At 42.9% G+C, this 16,500-nt stretch overlaps 1 protein-coding gene across 5 annotated transcripts in view; it reads left to right on the forward strand.

Moving 5' to 3' along the window:
• LOC135241640 (sal-like protein 1) overlaps positions 1 to 12,173 on the forward strand; it is a 241,725-nt gene extending 229,552 nt beyond the window's left edge. For 4 of the 5 annotated variants that reach the window (XM_064312184.1, XM_064312185.1, XM_064312188.1 and 1 more), the window contains 2 exons: positions 6,389 to 9,918; positions 11,253 to 12,173. In XM_064312184.1, coding sequence (XP_064168254.1) covers positions 6,389 to 9,918; positions 11,253 to 11,693 — 3,971 coding nt within the window. In that variant the 3' untranslated portion in view covers positions 11,694 to 12,173. Of the gene's footprint in view, positions 1 to 2,413; positions 2,979 to 6,388; positions 9,919 to 11,252 lie in introns of those variants that run through there. The other variant, XM_064312186.1, reaches the window with a different exon arrangement.
• The last annotated feature ends 4,327 nt before the right edge of the window (positions 12,174 to 16,500 follow it).

Raw genomic sequence — 16,500 nt, forward strand, 5'->3', positions numbered from 1 at the left:
TGCATTCACTAGATTAACTATCAAACAAATAAAACTCTATCCATACTTTCAAAGTTACTCATTAAACTGACTTTTATTTCTTTTTTTTTTCCTGTTGCTGTTTGTTTTGTTTTAAATCATGTCGCGGCCCCCTGGTCCCTAAACTTTTTTTCTCAAGGATTTATTTTAACTGGATTATTTAACAAATAACCAAGCCACTAACTCAAGTATATAACACCTTGTTGCTGTGTAGGCTACTTTTTCGGTTGACAACAAGTTTACAGTTTCAGGCCTTCGAATTCTGAAGTAATTAAGTCGTATGCTGCTTATGGAAATGCAACGATACATTTTTTTTACTATCTCTCCAATAGTTTATAAATAAACTAATACTTGCTTAGTTTATTTATACACCCGTCCAAATGTTCACCCTTCTCTACTTCCAAAAATACTTGCATTGACAAAAGTCCATGTTTACAGCACATGAAAGCATTAAAAAGGGGCAAAAATGCACTGTTGCTTTCTTTCTGAGGGCCGCGAGATTCTCATAGTTGCGCAATAATTCTAAACAACTGTCCGAACATTTTTTCCTACGATCTTAAAAGAGCGTCTTGTCACCCTTGGTTGACAGAAAAAAACGCACGAAAGTTGTGTAAAGTAGCCTATGTATTTACTTACATTCTTAGAATACTAGAGTGCGTTTTTTTCCCCGTGTACTCCATTGGTGCAGTTCGTCTCCTCACGAAGTTTTTGATAAGAGTCTTTGATGTGGTACGGTTTCAGTTCTTGGTATCTAAACAAGATCAACTCATTTTCTAGATAATTTAGTCTTTTGATTCGATTTTCCATATTGCTTCCAAATGTATGCCTTAAAGCAGAAACTAAGGCCAAATTATCGAAATAATTGGATCTGGGGGTTTGCTTATGGTATATCCAATTTTTTTTTTTAAATCAGAATTTAAAATACTGAAAAACATATCCAAATACATCTTTTTAAAATATCTAGGCCTATGTGATGTAATCTTAATATCTGATCCTTTATTTTATAAAATATAAAACAATAAAAAATTAAAAACATACAAACAGTGCAACTATTCTAGTATGATAAATGGTACTTTCGCCTAAGTTAAACGAATATGAAGCGACTGTTACTGGTTTATGTTTGTAGTGGTTAGAATGAGAACAGCAAACTCTGTCGTCATGAAGACAGCTTGAGGGCTTTGTCGCTCACCCACTAGTTGCTGAAATCAGTGTACCGTTCAAAAATAATTGTAGGAAGACTAGGATCGTACAGAACCTACGCATTTCCGAACAGAACATCAATGCGGTGGTGCACTGATCCCACACGTTTTAAAATAAACTAAGATTAAGTACACTTCTTTCCTATACAGTTGAGGTTAGAACATGTTTTTGCACATGCAGAAATTATAGTTAGCGATAGGACTGCACTGGCATTATCCATTTACAAGTTAATTTAATTTACTTGGCGAATTCATGATTATTTTCTGTGCGTTCTTTAAGTTGTTTCCCCCACCCTTTCAATGTACACTTTAAAAATGTAGATGTTTTTTAGATTTTGCTTGAACTCTCCAATTCCAGAGTCTTATGCTGTCCACGACCTTTGTTTGTGACTGTCTGTCTGTCTGTGTGTATGAACTTTTTTTCACAAACATTTTTATATTTGCTGAACATTTTCTAAATAAAAAGGTAGTTTTCTCAATTCTAAAAACCTAGGTTCACCCCAGTTTTGCCTGATTGTGTTGCGCACGCTGGATCAATGCGAAACATAGTTTTCCACTGAAGCATGCATGTTTTTCCCTGGGCTTCGCAACATTTTTCCTCAAATTCAATAATCTCGTGAATGGCAGCATTTGTCATTTTACCTCAGCAGGAAATTACTGAAATATGGCACACATTGAGTAAGCTGAAAATGTAATACCTGTAATTCTATCAGTTATCAAGTTTAGTGCATGGATACCCAAGCCAGTTGTAATCAAATACAATCACACACATACACACACACACACACGCACATCGACGGGTAGATGTTCTGATTGGAAAGCCCTGAAGTATTTAAAGGGAGGTGTGTGTGTGTGTGTGTGTGCGCGTGTGCGTATGTGTGTGTGTGTGTTTGCGCATGTGTGTGTGTGTGTGTGTGCGTGCGTGCGTGCATGCGTGCTACAGTACTAGATTGGTAGTTGTACTGGATTGGTAGGGATGTTAGCATTGGCGAGGGGGGGGGGGATAACTGAGTGCATAGGGTGCGGTATGGACAGAGCAGTGTGGACAGAGCTGCACTGCCCGGGCTCGGTCCCTCATACCCCCCCCCCCCACCCGCAGGCTGTGGGATGTAGTGCCGAGCCCCTGAGACTGCTGTTTTAACCTTTGCCGGCCTCCCTCCGTGGGAAGGTGAGGGGAGTTCAGGCCAGCGGTGTGTTCTCCTGTACTTAGTTATTGACCCCAGGGCCCTGAGCCACAGGCGACCTACCGAGGGAGGCCTTATCAATGTGGCTGTTATATTGGTCACTCTTGTTCTTCACCTTCAAAGAGTAGCTCTCCTCCCCCCTGCCACACACATACACACACATACACACGCACACTCATACACACACGCACACACAGAGGTTGGCAGGTTGCTCACACACACACACTCTGCTTTACCTTGCAAACAGCAGGATTCGGTTACTTGTCATTGTGCCAATGTTTATACAGCCAGCAGTTTAGATGTAAGCCTTAAGGACATGCTTTCTGTTTTCTTTTCCCCCTCATCTTCTGTTGTTCTTCTTTTCAATGCGCCAGTGTGACAGAAGTGGGGGGACCAGGTCTCCTTCCTCCCTGGGAAAAGTGTAGCTTTTAGTGGAACACCATCTAGTGTTCAGCTGGGCGCCTCCACAGAGGTCTAATGTACCGAGGACCCGAGAGGTTGTGCATTTTGGGGGGGGGGACCCTCTCCTGGGGTCACAAGTGGCTGCAAGGGTGCGTCAGCGGCACTGCGAACGAACGTAGGAATTAACGCGTCTGTCGTTCTTTCCCTCCTGCTACTTGTTCATTTTTCCCCCCCTTTCTGCGTTTGTTCATGTCTGTGGCTCTGCGCGCTTGCGTTTTTCCGCCTTCCCGGAGGCCTGATAATGCTCCGCTTTCCCCCGCTGCGCTGTGATAATGGAGAGTTTTAACACTTATGGCTCTCTTCACCGTGCCGTGTGGCTCTCTGGCGATGTTCTCTGTCAAGGCTAAACCCTCTCAGAACGCCGAGAGAGGTTTACTTTTCAGCTGCAGGTGAACACAGCCGTACTTTGATCACCCTGAAAACGTAAGGTAGCATTTAAGTTCACGATGCACCTCGTGCTTGTGGAATTATGTTTGTCCTATTTCTTTTTTCCAATTCATTTTGTTAGCAAATTTGTTAATTGGAATGATTAGTTTTAAAAGGATTAGTGAATATAAATAAAATATGGCTTTGGATATTGCAGCCAATATATTAATTCAAAAGTTAATATTTGACGTATTATTTTTGTAAATGTACAGTGGATAATGTATGCATAGTGTTTACTCTGTGTTCGGTTGTATGTGTGCCTGTGTGTTATATCTGTGTGTGTTTATGTGAGTGATAAACTGAGTGTTAGTGTGTGCGTTTCAAATTCTAAACCATATGGGTGTTTTTTTTCTTTTTTAATGTGGCTGCTGTGTATTAGAATAGTCTGCGCTGACTATATCTTGCAGAATACAATAAACACTTGGTAACAAGGTGACATTTTAAAAGAGCACATTTTTTTGCGTTTAAGATAGTTATTGTCGGCTTTGTTGTTAACAGGTATCATTTTATTAAGCCTTCTTTAGAATTATTATTAATATTATTATTATTATTACTGACAAGCGTTCTTCTAATTGAAACAAATAATTTTCTTGATATAAAATGTGTTACAATGTTTGACTGCTAACTGGGCGGGGGGGGGGGGGTTAAGAACATACTGTACAAAGATGATGATGAGATTGATTGGACTCCGTGTCCAAACTTATGTTCTGCTTTATAAGGACTTGTCAAATATATTGGCTTCTGTCCTTGAAGAAATTTGTATGAATACTCGCTATTGGAAGATCTTTTCGTGATCATTTTGTGTTCTCTTTTCGGTTGCAAGGCATTCATTTCTTAACTTTCTAGCTCCTTAGTGAAATACTTTCTAAAAAAAGAAAAATAAAAAAAGTAAAGTACTTTAGTACACTAGTGTCGGCTTAGGATAATTTCTGGATCCAGTAAAAATTCATAAGTTTCATTCTGTGGCAGGGAGTGATCCTTACACTATGCCTCATGGCTGTGGGCCTAAAACAAAATGTAATGCTGGCTTTCCTTTTGTTCTTACACAGATGTACAGTGTAGATTTCTGCAAAGTGTATTCAATTTATGATACTTTGTATGCATCACCATGCATGCTCTGATGTATAGTGGCATGATGCTTTATTTTTGAGTAAACAATACTTTTTTAAAAATTACAAAGGGTTTGAGACCTTAGTAATTCTAAACTTGCTGAAATATTGTTTAAAATGTAATCGTCTACAAACAAGTTTATCTGCCGACTTCGTATGACATGAAGTCACAATATGTTGGCTCGAACATTCATTTTTATCTCAAAAATGAAACTTAAAAAAAAAATTTCTTTCCAAATTTAATTCATTCCGTTTTATTTTACATGTGTGGCTGAGCAGCCTGGCCTCCCTGTAGCTCTACACTACACTTATCTCAACAAATGCCCTGAAAGGGATTGTTAATATTAAAAGTTATTAAAGTTGCGCGTCTCTCCTTTTTTTTGCATGGTTTAGTGGTGTGAATCTGGGTTTTACTGTCATGGCAACTTTGTTATCAGATTTTTTTTTTCTGTAGAGAGAGAGAGAGAAACATAGGGGGAGATAATCCCTGAATTAAACAAGATCTGCTTTCAGAGGCCGCTCTGAGAGATGACCACACAGCACAGTGGCGGCGGGCTAGCCGCTCTCATGCTGATTAAACAATAGGAAGCCATCCTGTCTTTCAATGGGACCCGGGTCAGAGCTTTTTGTGTTTCATTTGCAAATGAATCTCTCGCGCTGATAAAAATGTTGAAGGCCGGTGGCCGGAATAAAAGGCCGGTGAAAGGGATTCGTAGAAAAACTGCTTTCAGTGACAATTTGTAATTCGAGTCGTATGTTAAACAGCAAAGAAAAAACATTTTTTTGGGGGGAGGGCGACAAAAAAGGAGGAAAGATGAGCAAAAAAAAAAAAAGCAGGAGTTGCTGAGGGAGTTTAGGGCCTGCTGTGAGCGCTTGTCCTGTGTTAAACTCTCAGTGTTTTCCTTTTGTATCTGGCAGTTCAGTTTTGTGATGCCTGTCTCTGCCAAATTTACATAAATTCTGTTTCTGGAAAAAAAGTATTGTTTTGCTTTTTCAAATAGTGAAGACTTTTCTTGTGGGTTTATGTTTTAGAAACACACCAGAAGCCAGTGTTTTGTTTTTTGTTTTTTTCAACGAGCTTATCACTTCTTGATAACTTGAAGGAAAAAGTAATTGTTTGGCCTTGCTTTATTATGTGAACACATACTGTTTTTAGGTTTTTTTTTTATTTGTAAGATTTATATCAAGCATGGAGTGTACTTTCAGATCTGATCCAGACATAGTTAAGATGTTTTTAATAAGTAATTATTTTTGGATGATTTGTTGCTGATTGTTTAAATGTGTAAGTTTTATCAAACAACAATCATTGACTTCATGCTAATATGCCATTTTCTTAAGCTATATTTAACCCGGGCCATTCACTGGCTACAGAAGAGTCTTGGTACGAAAGGTGGTGTTGTTCTCGTCAGAGCCTGATTGCAGCTTGAATAGCTACAAATTAGTTTAGTGACAGGGATAAACTGTCCAAGATGCCTCTAGTTGGGTTGAAAATGAGCAAAGGTGACAGCAACTTGAAAGTCTAATAAGTCCTTCAAATGGTTGATTTGCGCCCATTGGACAAGTAGACAATGAAGAGTATGAAATATTGGAAATCAATACCTTTCTATGAAATTTCATTAAGCCCCAGTGTCTTCAGTTCATAGTATTTTATATTTTGATGGATTATCTGGAGAAAATGATTATCTAAGTCAGTTGGATTGATGAAACCCATGTGGACATTTTCAAAGATCAGTTTTAAGCAATATTTGAGAAGTGCTATTGATTTTTCCCTTTTATTTTTTCATTCCGCATTTTCTCATAGCACAGCATTTAACTTTTTTTTGGAGAGTGGGCAGTGATCTTGTTTTTGTGTCTTTTTTGTGTGTGTGTGTGAAGATGTAACACGCGTTTAAGGGGTTAATTCATGAAAAAATTTGATACATAAATCTGCTTTTTCAGCTAGAGTGTATTTCCGATCGCTCATCCTTTGTTCTTTGCTTGTGTTTTTCAGGGGACCCAGAACCCGGCTCGGAGAACCTCCCCAGTAAAGACCCCAACGCCCACGTCTGTGGCAGATGCTGCGCCGAGTTCTTTGAACTGTCGGACCTCCAGCAACACCAGAAGAATTGCACTAAGAATCAATTAGTTCTGATAGTAAATGAAAATCCGGTCTCTCCTCCCGAACAGTTCTCCCCCAGTTCCCCCCCCAATAATCCTGATGAGCAGATGAATGGCACAGTTAATAACACAGATCAAGAAGAGTGCAGTGACCTTTCGGAGCATAACGCACTTGACAAAGAAGAGTCCATGGATATGGACCTTTCCGGAATTCACAGCCACAGCCACAACGACAACGGTGGCGGCGGCGGCGGCAGCCACAGCAGCAGTAGCAGCCACAGCAGCAGTTGCAGCAGTTCCATCAACAACAACAACAACAGCAACACCTGCAGCAGTAGTATTAGGAGCAGCGCTGGCCCCGGCGCGGGGCACTCCTCCATCTCGAAATCTCTACCTCAACTAGGTAACCTGGCCGAACTGGGAAGCTTCTCGATGATTAACAGCAATGTCATCATCGAGAACCTGCAGAGCACGAAGGTGGCGGTGGCCCAGTTCTCCCAAGAAAGCCGCCCCGCCGGCGGCAACAAGGTGGCGGTGCCCGCCCTCATGGAGCAGCTCCTGGCCCTGCAGCAGCAGCAGATCCACCAGCTGCAGCTCATCGAACAAATCCGCCACCAGATACTGCTGCTGGCCTCTCAGGGCCACCCCGAGATGCCCGCGCCCTGCGGCGCCCCCTCCCAGGGCGCGCCGGGGACGTCCGCCAACCCGCTGACCACCCTCAGCTCCCACCTCTCCCAGCAGCTGGCCGCGGCCGCGGGGCTGGCGCAGAGCCTGGCCAGTCAGTCCGCCAGCATCAGCAGCCTGAAGCAGCTGACCGCGGCCGCACAGCTACCTCAGACCAACCCCGGCGGCGGCGGCGGCGGCCTGCCGCCCCGGGCCGGCGACTCATCTCAGAACATCGGCTCGATGGTGGCGTCGGCGGCAGCGTCGGCGAACAACGCCCAGCCGTCGGACAAGCAGCCCGCCCACCCAAGCGGCCTCCACCCTCAGCTCGGTGCCGCGTCGCTCGCGAGAACATCCGTGCCGGCCTTCACGATAGGTAGCCTGCTGAACCCCGCCGCGAAACCGCGTCTACCTCAGCCCCCCCCGCCGCCCGTGTCCATGTTCTCCAGCTCTCTGCCCAGCATCAGCGCACCCGTGGAAGACCTGAACTCCCTGGCCGTCCTGGCGCAGAGAAAAGGCAAGCCCCCCAACGTCACGTCTTTCGAATCCAGGCCCAGCTCCGAGGAGGCCTTCTTCAAACACAAGTGCAGGTTTTGTGCCAAAGTGTTTGGGAGCGACAGTGCCTTGCAGATCCACCTGCGATCTCACACCGGGGAGAGACCGTACAAGTGCAACATCTGCGGGAACCGCTTCTCCACCCGCGGGAACCTGAAGGTCCACTTCCAGCGGCACAAGGAGAAATATCCCCACATCCACATGAATCCCTATCCGGTCCCAGAGCACTTGGACAATATTCCAACCAGCACCGGCATTCCGTACGGCATGTCCATGCCCCCGGAGAAGCCGGTGACTAGTTGGCTTGACAGCAAGCCGGTTCTCTCGACCTTGACCACTTCGGTCGGCCTGTTGCTCCCGCCGACAATGCCCAGCCTGCCCCCCTTCATTAAGAAAGAGGAGAATCACTCCGTCGCAATAACCAGCCCCTCCAGTTCTCTAAAAAGTGACTCAGGTGCTGCAGAGCCCTCCATGAAAATTAGCGATGGCGTGTCAGAAGAAGGTGAAGGTGGCACTCTGCCTACCTCAAATGGAAAGACGGAAGAGAGCAACCCGCTGTCTAGCATCTACACAAGCGTGAGCTCTGCTGCTGAGAACTCTCTAGACTATTCCTCAACCAACAGTCCCCCCATGACCACAAATCCACTTATGCCCCTCATGTCTGAGCAGTTCAAGGCTAAGTTCCCCTTTGGTGGCCTCCTTGACCCCTTGCAGGCTTCTGAGACCTCCAAGCTGCAGCAGCTCGTGGAGAACATTGACAAGAAGGTGACCGACCCAAATGAGTGTGTCATCTGCCACAGGGTGCTCAGTTGTCAGAGCGCCCTGAAAATGCACTACCGCACACACACCGGCGAGAGGCCCTTCAAGTGTAAAGTGTGTGGCCGAGCGTTCACCACTAAAGGGAACCTAAAAACTCACTACAGCGTCCACCGCGCCATGCCCCCACTGAGGGTCCAGCACTCCTGCCCCATCTGCCAGAAGAAGTTCACCAACGCCGTGGTCTTGCAGCAGCACATCAGGATGCACATGGGCGGACAGATCCCCAACACCCCCCTCCCTGACACCTACCCAGAATCCATGGAGTCTGACACGGGGTCGATGGATGAGAGAAACTTCGATGACTTGGACTTTTCTGATGAGAACATGGACAACATGGAGGACTTTCCCGACAGCAGCATCCCAGACACGCCCAGATCTGTCGATGCGTCCCAAGATAGCCTCTGTTCTTCCCCGATGCCCCTGGAGATGATGGGGGTGGCAGGCCTTGAGAGCCAGATGAAGATGGCCCACCAAGGGATTGTGGAGGAGCTGCATGCCAGCAGGTTTCAGTCTTTTGAGAACGGCTCCATAGAAGGCGATCATCTCACCAATGACTCCTCATCCTTTGGAGGGGACTTTGACAGCCAAAATGTGGGGAGTCCGGCTATGTCTGAATCTACCTCTTCTATGCAGGCACCTTCCCCCACCCCCAGTGCACCTGTGCACCGAAAATCCCCCGGCATTGAAGAGAGACAGCAGACGGCTTCCTTGTCCGAGCCCATTGGTGCAGGCCTTGCGCAGTCTGGTTCCACCGGCATGGGGGCCTTAGACTTGACATCTTGCAACCCGTCGAAAGACCCCCTGAGCATGGTCTTCCCCTTCCGCGAGCGGGGCACCTTCAAGAACACGGCGTGCGACATCTGTGGCAAGACGTTCGCCTGTCAGAGTGCCTTGGACATTCACTACCGAAGCCATACCAAAGAGAGACCGTTTATTTGCACAGCCTGCAACCGGGGCTTCTCCACCAAGGGCAATCTCAAGCAGCACATGCTCACCCACCAGATGCGCGACCTGCCCTCCCAGCTCTTCGAGCCGTCCAACCCCGGCCTCACCTCCAGCTCCAGCCCCTCCCTCCTCGCCGTCAGCTCGCTGTCCTCCATGATCAAGACGGAGGTCAACGGCTTCCTGCACGGCTCCTACCAGGAGTGCAAGGAGCCCCCGGTCAGCCTGGTCACTTCGTCTGCCGCCACGTCGCCCGTACTGTCTGCCGGCGCCGCCGCCGCCGCGCCGCCGCGTCGAACCCCCAAGCAGCACTTCTGCAACACCTGCGGGAAGACCTTCTCGTCCTCCAGCGCCCTGCAGATCCACGAGAGGACCCACACCGGGGAGAAGCCCTTCGCTTGTACCATCTGCGGTCGGGCATTCACTACCAAAGGCAATCTCAAGGTAAACTCCGTTTTTATTCCCATTATTTTGAATTGTTGCACTTCATTTTTTTTGTTTTTTTTGTTTAAATTGTTACGCTCGATAAGGTGCAGTAATGACTTTGCAGTTTGTGTGTGCGTGTGTGTGCTGCTATTACACTGAAACCTGAGTGACTCTGCTGAGATTCAGCTGAGAGATTCAGACCACTACAGCCAGATAGTAGGCTAAACTGTAAATACTCAGAAAGTAACAAGAGCATATTTCCCTGGACCAACCGCTAATAAATAAGTACTCTTCATCTTAACCTTTTTGAATATTTTTATATGTAATCATATGAAATGAAGAATGTTTGTAATTGAACTTATATAATGAATTTAGATAATATCAAGCAGATTTGCTATTTAATTTGAATGGATATTTTTGTCATTTGAATTGCCATTTTTCTGATTTAAGTAAGTGAAAATTAAGTGGTGGTCCAGTTAGTGTGTGTTACAAACCTACTTAATCCTTCTAAGTGATATGTTTTCCGTTGCACTTATGCCAGTGTCTAGATTTTTTAAAGTTTTTAATTGTTTTTATATTGCTTAAAAACATTACCATTTGTAATTTATTTTAAGGCTGTCCACATTAGAATGTTGAACATTTCACCAAGTGAAAATGTAGAAAACCGTTGCCCCTAATTTTTAAACAAAATAATAAACTGTATTTACACTATTTCTCCATTCATATGGTGTAACTGATCTGTGTTATTAATGGGGGAACCGTGTTGCACCTCTTGTCTAATCGGGTTGGGGCAGGGGGCCGATAATGCAGGAGACGGTCATAAAACGCACATTTATTTTCGGTGCTCTCTATCTCATGTGAGAACGCTGTCATTATCCAGCTGTTTCGTTTCCTTATAACAAGATGAAAAGGCTGGGGGAGAAAAAATATGTTGTGTCCTTGTTTGCAGAGGGCGTTTCAGGGGTAAATGGCCAAATGTAATACTGCCAACAGCAATGAAAATGGACACTGCAATTTTAACCTAGACAAACAGGCTTTCCTTCAGAGAATTGTGTATTAGGGTCACGATTAAATACGGTATATCATTTCTGAAATGCGGCCAAAAGGACTAGTTCTGTAGCAACCCTCCTGCCATACGTCTAGGCAACTTTACTGTCTGCCCATCTCGATATTTTAGAACCCTTTTTAATGCACTAGGCTGCAGTCAGCATTACTGAGTGGATTGCATTTTTATTTTTTCCATTGCATCACCCCTTGCTGTCTGTGTCGGTGTTGGTGTGGGCGTGGCAGATAAGTTTTACAGACGGTGCTAATTTGTTGGGGGGGGGCATTGTTCCGTGTTTTTTGGGCAGGTTCACATGGGAACGCACATGTGGAACAGCGCCCCGGCCCGCCGGGGTCGAAGGCTCTCCGTGGACGGTCCCATGGCCTTCCTGGGGACCAACCCCGTCAAGTTCCCCGAGATCTTCCAGAAGGACATGGCGTCCCGTGTCGGCAGCGGGGACCCGGCCAGCTTCTGGAACCAGTACGCGGCCGCCTTCTCCAACGGCCTGGCCATGAAGACCAACGAGATCTCGGTCATCCAGAACGGGGGCCTCCCGCCCCTGTCGGGGAGCGTGGGGAACGGGGGCAGCTCGCCCGTCGGCGGCCTGACGGGCAGCCTGGAGAGGCTGCACAGCTCGGAACCTAACGCCGCCCTGGTGGGGCTGGAGAAAATGGCCAACGCGGAGAACGGGAACCACTTCCGTTTCACCCGCTTCATGGAGGACAATAAAGAGATTGTGACCAACTAGCCGGGGCATATTAGCATTCCCCAGACGTGTGCACACAAACACAACACGAGTGTGCGAGAGAAACAAACACCAGAAGAAGAAGAAGAAGAAGGAGGGGAAAAAAGCACCAGATGAGAAGAAATGTCGAGCTTTGGGGGCTTGCCTTGGAAACTTAATGAACTTAAAAGGTTAAGAGGACATGCTTTTTTGTACAATGTACAACATATTATAGTTTTAAGGAGTTTATTTATTAGTGATTATAACCTTGCTTGGAATCAAGTGGAAGCATTAACAATTTCTTTAGTTTTCTGTTCTTTAGCCAGAATGGATTTGTATGAGTGCTTAAAAATGTGCTTTTGAAACTTAGCATTTGCAACCATACCTGGGTAGATTACCTTGGCATTAAATTATTTTATATATGTAGTATATATAACATAACCTTTGATGTTCATGTAATGCATTAGATCTTTAATAAAGCAGAAAGAGGCTGTAAATACCGTCCACTGTTCTGTGCTGGAAAGTCTGCCAGCTGTATGTTATCCTTCTTCCTTTAAAAAAGAGACTGCAGACAAGGGACAAAATGCCCTTCTGAACAGTTTTTCAACTTTATTAAAAATGAATTAAAAAAACATTTCATTTGTTTTGTAGAATTAACCCCTTTTTTGTTTGTATTGTGCTTTTGGCCTGAAGATTTTTTGTTTTGTTTTGTTTTGTTCTGTTTGTTTCTTGCTGTAAAGGTAAAAAAAAGCAAGACCGCTATTTTAGAGGGGAGGATTTCAAGAAAGCGTCGTCTTGGTAGTTTGAACTGAAACGACGAAAAAAAAGCCTCATAGGTGTTATTGTAATTAAAAGTGCTGGATTTCCATACTGCTGCTATGATTCAGCATCTTCGTCGACATCACATGCAAACTATAGATGGTTCTGTAAATGTCACGTGGTACAAATTCCAGAACCACAAATGTACATAAAATTCCTCACAAGACAAAGTCCATCTTGACCAGGGGGACAAATAGTGTTTTTATAAATATGTATATATGGTTCGAAAACATTGGGACTGTTACATGCACTTTCTTGGAAAGTTGGAAGATCTTTACTGGGTCCAGTTTCTCTACAGTTTAATACATACTAACAGCTAAGATACTGTAATTCTTACTCTAATAATCAAATACATCAGTTTTCCAAAAGAAACAGTTGTTTGTACTCATGTTTCCTGCAAATGTTTGTTTTGCGGAGTGATGCATTGTCTGCAAACGTTTTTTTCCAACGATTATGTGTGTGCCCGTTATTGTTGCCATTAGTAGGTTTATGTGGTTTCAAATCTTTTAGAAACATGATGTGAAGTACTGCTATTAAGGTTAAACATTTTCAAAATGTGATGCATTTTCCGGTCAAAATTAGCATTTTCCACAAGTCCGACTGTATGTTTATCTTTGCAACAAAACAAAAAAATGTGTGTATGTATGTATACGTTTATATATAGTATGTATACATATACATACACACACACTCCCCGCAACATCTTGTAATGTCACACTATAAATGTAAAGTAGATATCTAAAGTCGGTCTAATGAAAGAATACGGAGCGAATAGACGATTCAGCCAATGCTGAGACCACCAGAATTGGGTGGATTGGCACAAGTCGTTTAAAAACCCGTGATGGCGAAAGTCAAATTCGTTAGTCCATCATTTCCGCTGTTGTCAGCCTTCTGAATCTTTAATTACATTATCGACCAAATCGGAATTCTCCGTCTTCCACCGTCCGTATTGATGGCTTTAGCAGACTCGTTGTTCAAAAGGGATTACGTTTGCTTTAAATGTTTCCTGTTGACTGTCTCAGGTTTTCAATCAAAAATGTTGCCTATTTTATATATTAAGTAGCCTTTGTGCGTTGGTAGTCTAAAGGTCGAACACTTCAGAACGAAACTGGGTGATTTAACTCATCAGACTCATGTTACACTACGTTACGACTTTACGTTTTAAATATTTTATTTCATCCTATAGAAAATTATTGGGCTACATTACGGGTTTCAGGAGCCTAGTACATTAATTTATTGTAGTAAAGCTAAGATATGGGTTTGTTTACCGACATTTCTAACATCAACGTGAATTGAAATAATATTTTACAGTTATCATTCAAATAATGTATAGGATACTTATTTTGTACATGCCTGTTTGCTCATCTTTCTGAAATCGTTTTCTGTCGAGCACAAGGTTAGTTTACGTTTTAGTCTTAATTCTATGCTTCTAACTTATTAGCTACCTGCAGCATACGAGCCTATTTGCTTAAAGCGCTGCCATGAACTCCTTTACCAAACTGTTATTGGCCTATCAGAACTAGGCCTATATCGGTATAAAGAACAGGTCAGTTCAGAGGTGGAATCGAGGCTGTTTTCAACGTACTCGTTTATTTAAAGTGATATTTTTCCTTTGCTTTTAAACAGCTGCATTTAATTTTACACATCGTTGCACTTCCTGCAATGCAGGATTTGTTAATTTGAGCCCAGCATCCTTCTCTCCCTCGCCCTCTCTCTCTCTCTCCCCCACCTCTGTGGATTTTATAGCTGGCTAAATTCCCCAATATTTACAAGATCTAGATGCTAAATGATCCTTGCAGTGGGCCTGGGCTCGCCGATGGATCCCCGCCCCTCCCGTGTGCTCATTGACGCGCACATCTGGTCCCCTGACAGCGCTTTGTTTGTATAGAGCATCGGCTTCCGGAGACTTTTATTACAGAAACGAATACCTTAGGCCTGCTTGAACCTCTATTTACTAACTTTAAGTTGGCTAAGCACAGACGTTCTCAGATCTCGGCACCCCAGGATTTGTTTGTGGAATGACTTGTAACAAGGTAATGCGGAAGGTAGTGGTGATATTTACTTCGTCGTTTCCGGATTAATGGTCTATGTAATGCATATTTTAATGCCAAAACCGATATAGGTTTTATATTTTTTAAAGAAAATATATATTGTGGCAATATCTCATATATGTCTGATATACATTAAATTAAAGTGCAATGGAATGTGAGATGTAGATTAAAATGTCTGTTTTAACTGAGGTTACATTTTTAATAGGCCTATCAGATAACAATGCTTGTTTTCTTTGTAATTTCCTATCCAAAGTCATGTCCACAACTAACATGATCATTGCAGAATATATTTTAAATAGAAACATTTATTCATGAAATATATAGCTGCATGACATTTTCCACTTAACACTGTCTAAACACACACACACACACACACACACATATATGTATAAATTTGCTGCCCAATGAGGGTCTGAAAATAAAAAATAAACCACCCCAATTTGGAATGGCCAGTCCTCTGGAACCACAGGCATACATGTAGGAACCCCACTGCCAATTCGGGAGAGTGTAGACATCTACGGCTCTCCTCCGAAACCAGCAGTGTCGCCAGAAGCTTCTTTTCAGACCGTAGGCTGCAGCGAAGCTTGTACAGAGCAGAGTCAGAGGAAGACCTTTTCATATGCGGCTCTGACTGGTGCAGCTACAGGTGCTCAACACCCCCCCCCCCATTTCTCGGGGCGACCCAATCGGCAATTGCACGTTGACCGCCACCGGAACTATATGTCACAATCGGCACTGGCGTGGTCCAGATTCGGTCCCAGCCTATGAGCCTCATCGTGGTATGAACAATAACTTGTTTAAATCCAACATGTCCATATTTCTATTATATAATAACAATAATAATAATAATAATAATAATGATAATAATAATACTATTTGAAATATTGAAGGCTATGGAATTAAAGGGCCATGTTACTGTTTTGAAGTTTTTTTTAGTTGGAGGGAAAAATAATTTACGTAATCCTCCACAAACACAAGTATGAAAACCTATTTTCTTGCAGTGGTGATATAAGATGTTATGACTTGTAAGGTTTCACAATAATGTGAAGTGAGTTTCATTTTGGATATTGGATATTTGGCAGACTTTCAATTCCAAAGCCTTCAATGGGATGCTAAGGGACCGTCATGAAAGTGCATGGTGCAATAATTTCTAAAGAATATCAAATATTTATCAATAACATACCATCCATGTGCCATGCATATCTAAGGCCTCTGGTCATGTTATGGGAATTTCTGGAGAAAACATTTTGATGATTTTTGAAAACAATTTGTTTTATTCATAGTGGTCATTTTCCAGGGAAATAATTAATCATCATAATTACGACACATTGTCACATTTCTATCACCATGGTTGTTAAATAGACAACCTCAAGAGTCCGAATATAAAGTAACATTTTTTTGTATTTCATTAGTAGAACATAAGACCATAGTATTTTATATGTATTTTGTTGATTTTCCACAGAAACACTTTTCATCATGAATATATTCAGACATTTTAATTCATTTATTTGCCCATGGCTGTTAAATAAATGATTTACCTTCCATCTATTTGAAAAAGTATGTATTTAAATTTTAGCTTTTTTTCACCTTTTGGACATATTTTTCTGATTTTTTCCACTTACAAGACATTATGATTAAAAATGTAAGTCATTTTTACTCATTTATTTCAACATGACTGATATATACACATGATTCCTCACCCATTTGTTGAAAGAAATTATTATTATTATTATAGCTTTTTTTGCTCCACTTTTTGGACATAAAGACCAGTGTCATAAAAGAGTTTCCACTGAAAGAGATTTTAAATCATGAATGTATTCAGTCATTTTCATTCTGGGTGTTCAGCATAATTTCTCATCCATCTGTGTGTGTTTTTTAAATTTAATTTTTAAAGACAATTAGAGCTTGACATTATTTGTTCACTTCTTGGATGCAAGACTATATTTTTATGCATTTTTCAT

The sequence above is a fragment of the Anguilla rostrata genome, chromosome 16 (genome assembly GCF_018555375.3).
Source record: "Anguilla rostrata isolate EN2019 chromosome 16, ASM1855537v3, whole genome shotgun sequence".
In the NCBI taxonomy this organism is placed as follows: domain Eukaryota; kingdom Metazoa; phylum Chordata; class Actinopteri; order Anguilliformes; family Anguillidae; genus Anguilla; species Anguilla rostrata.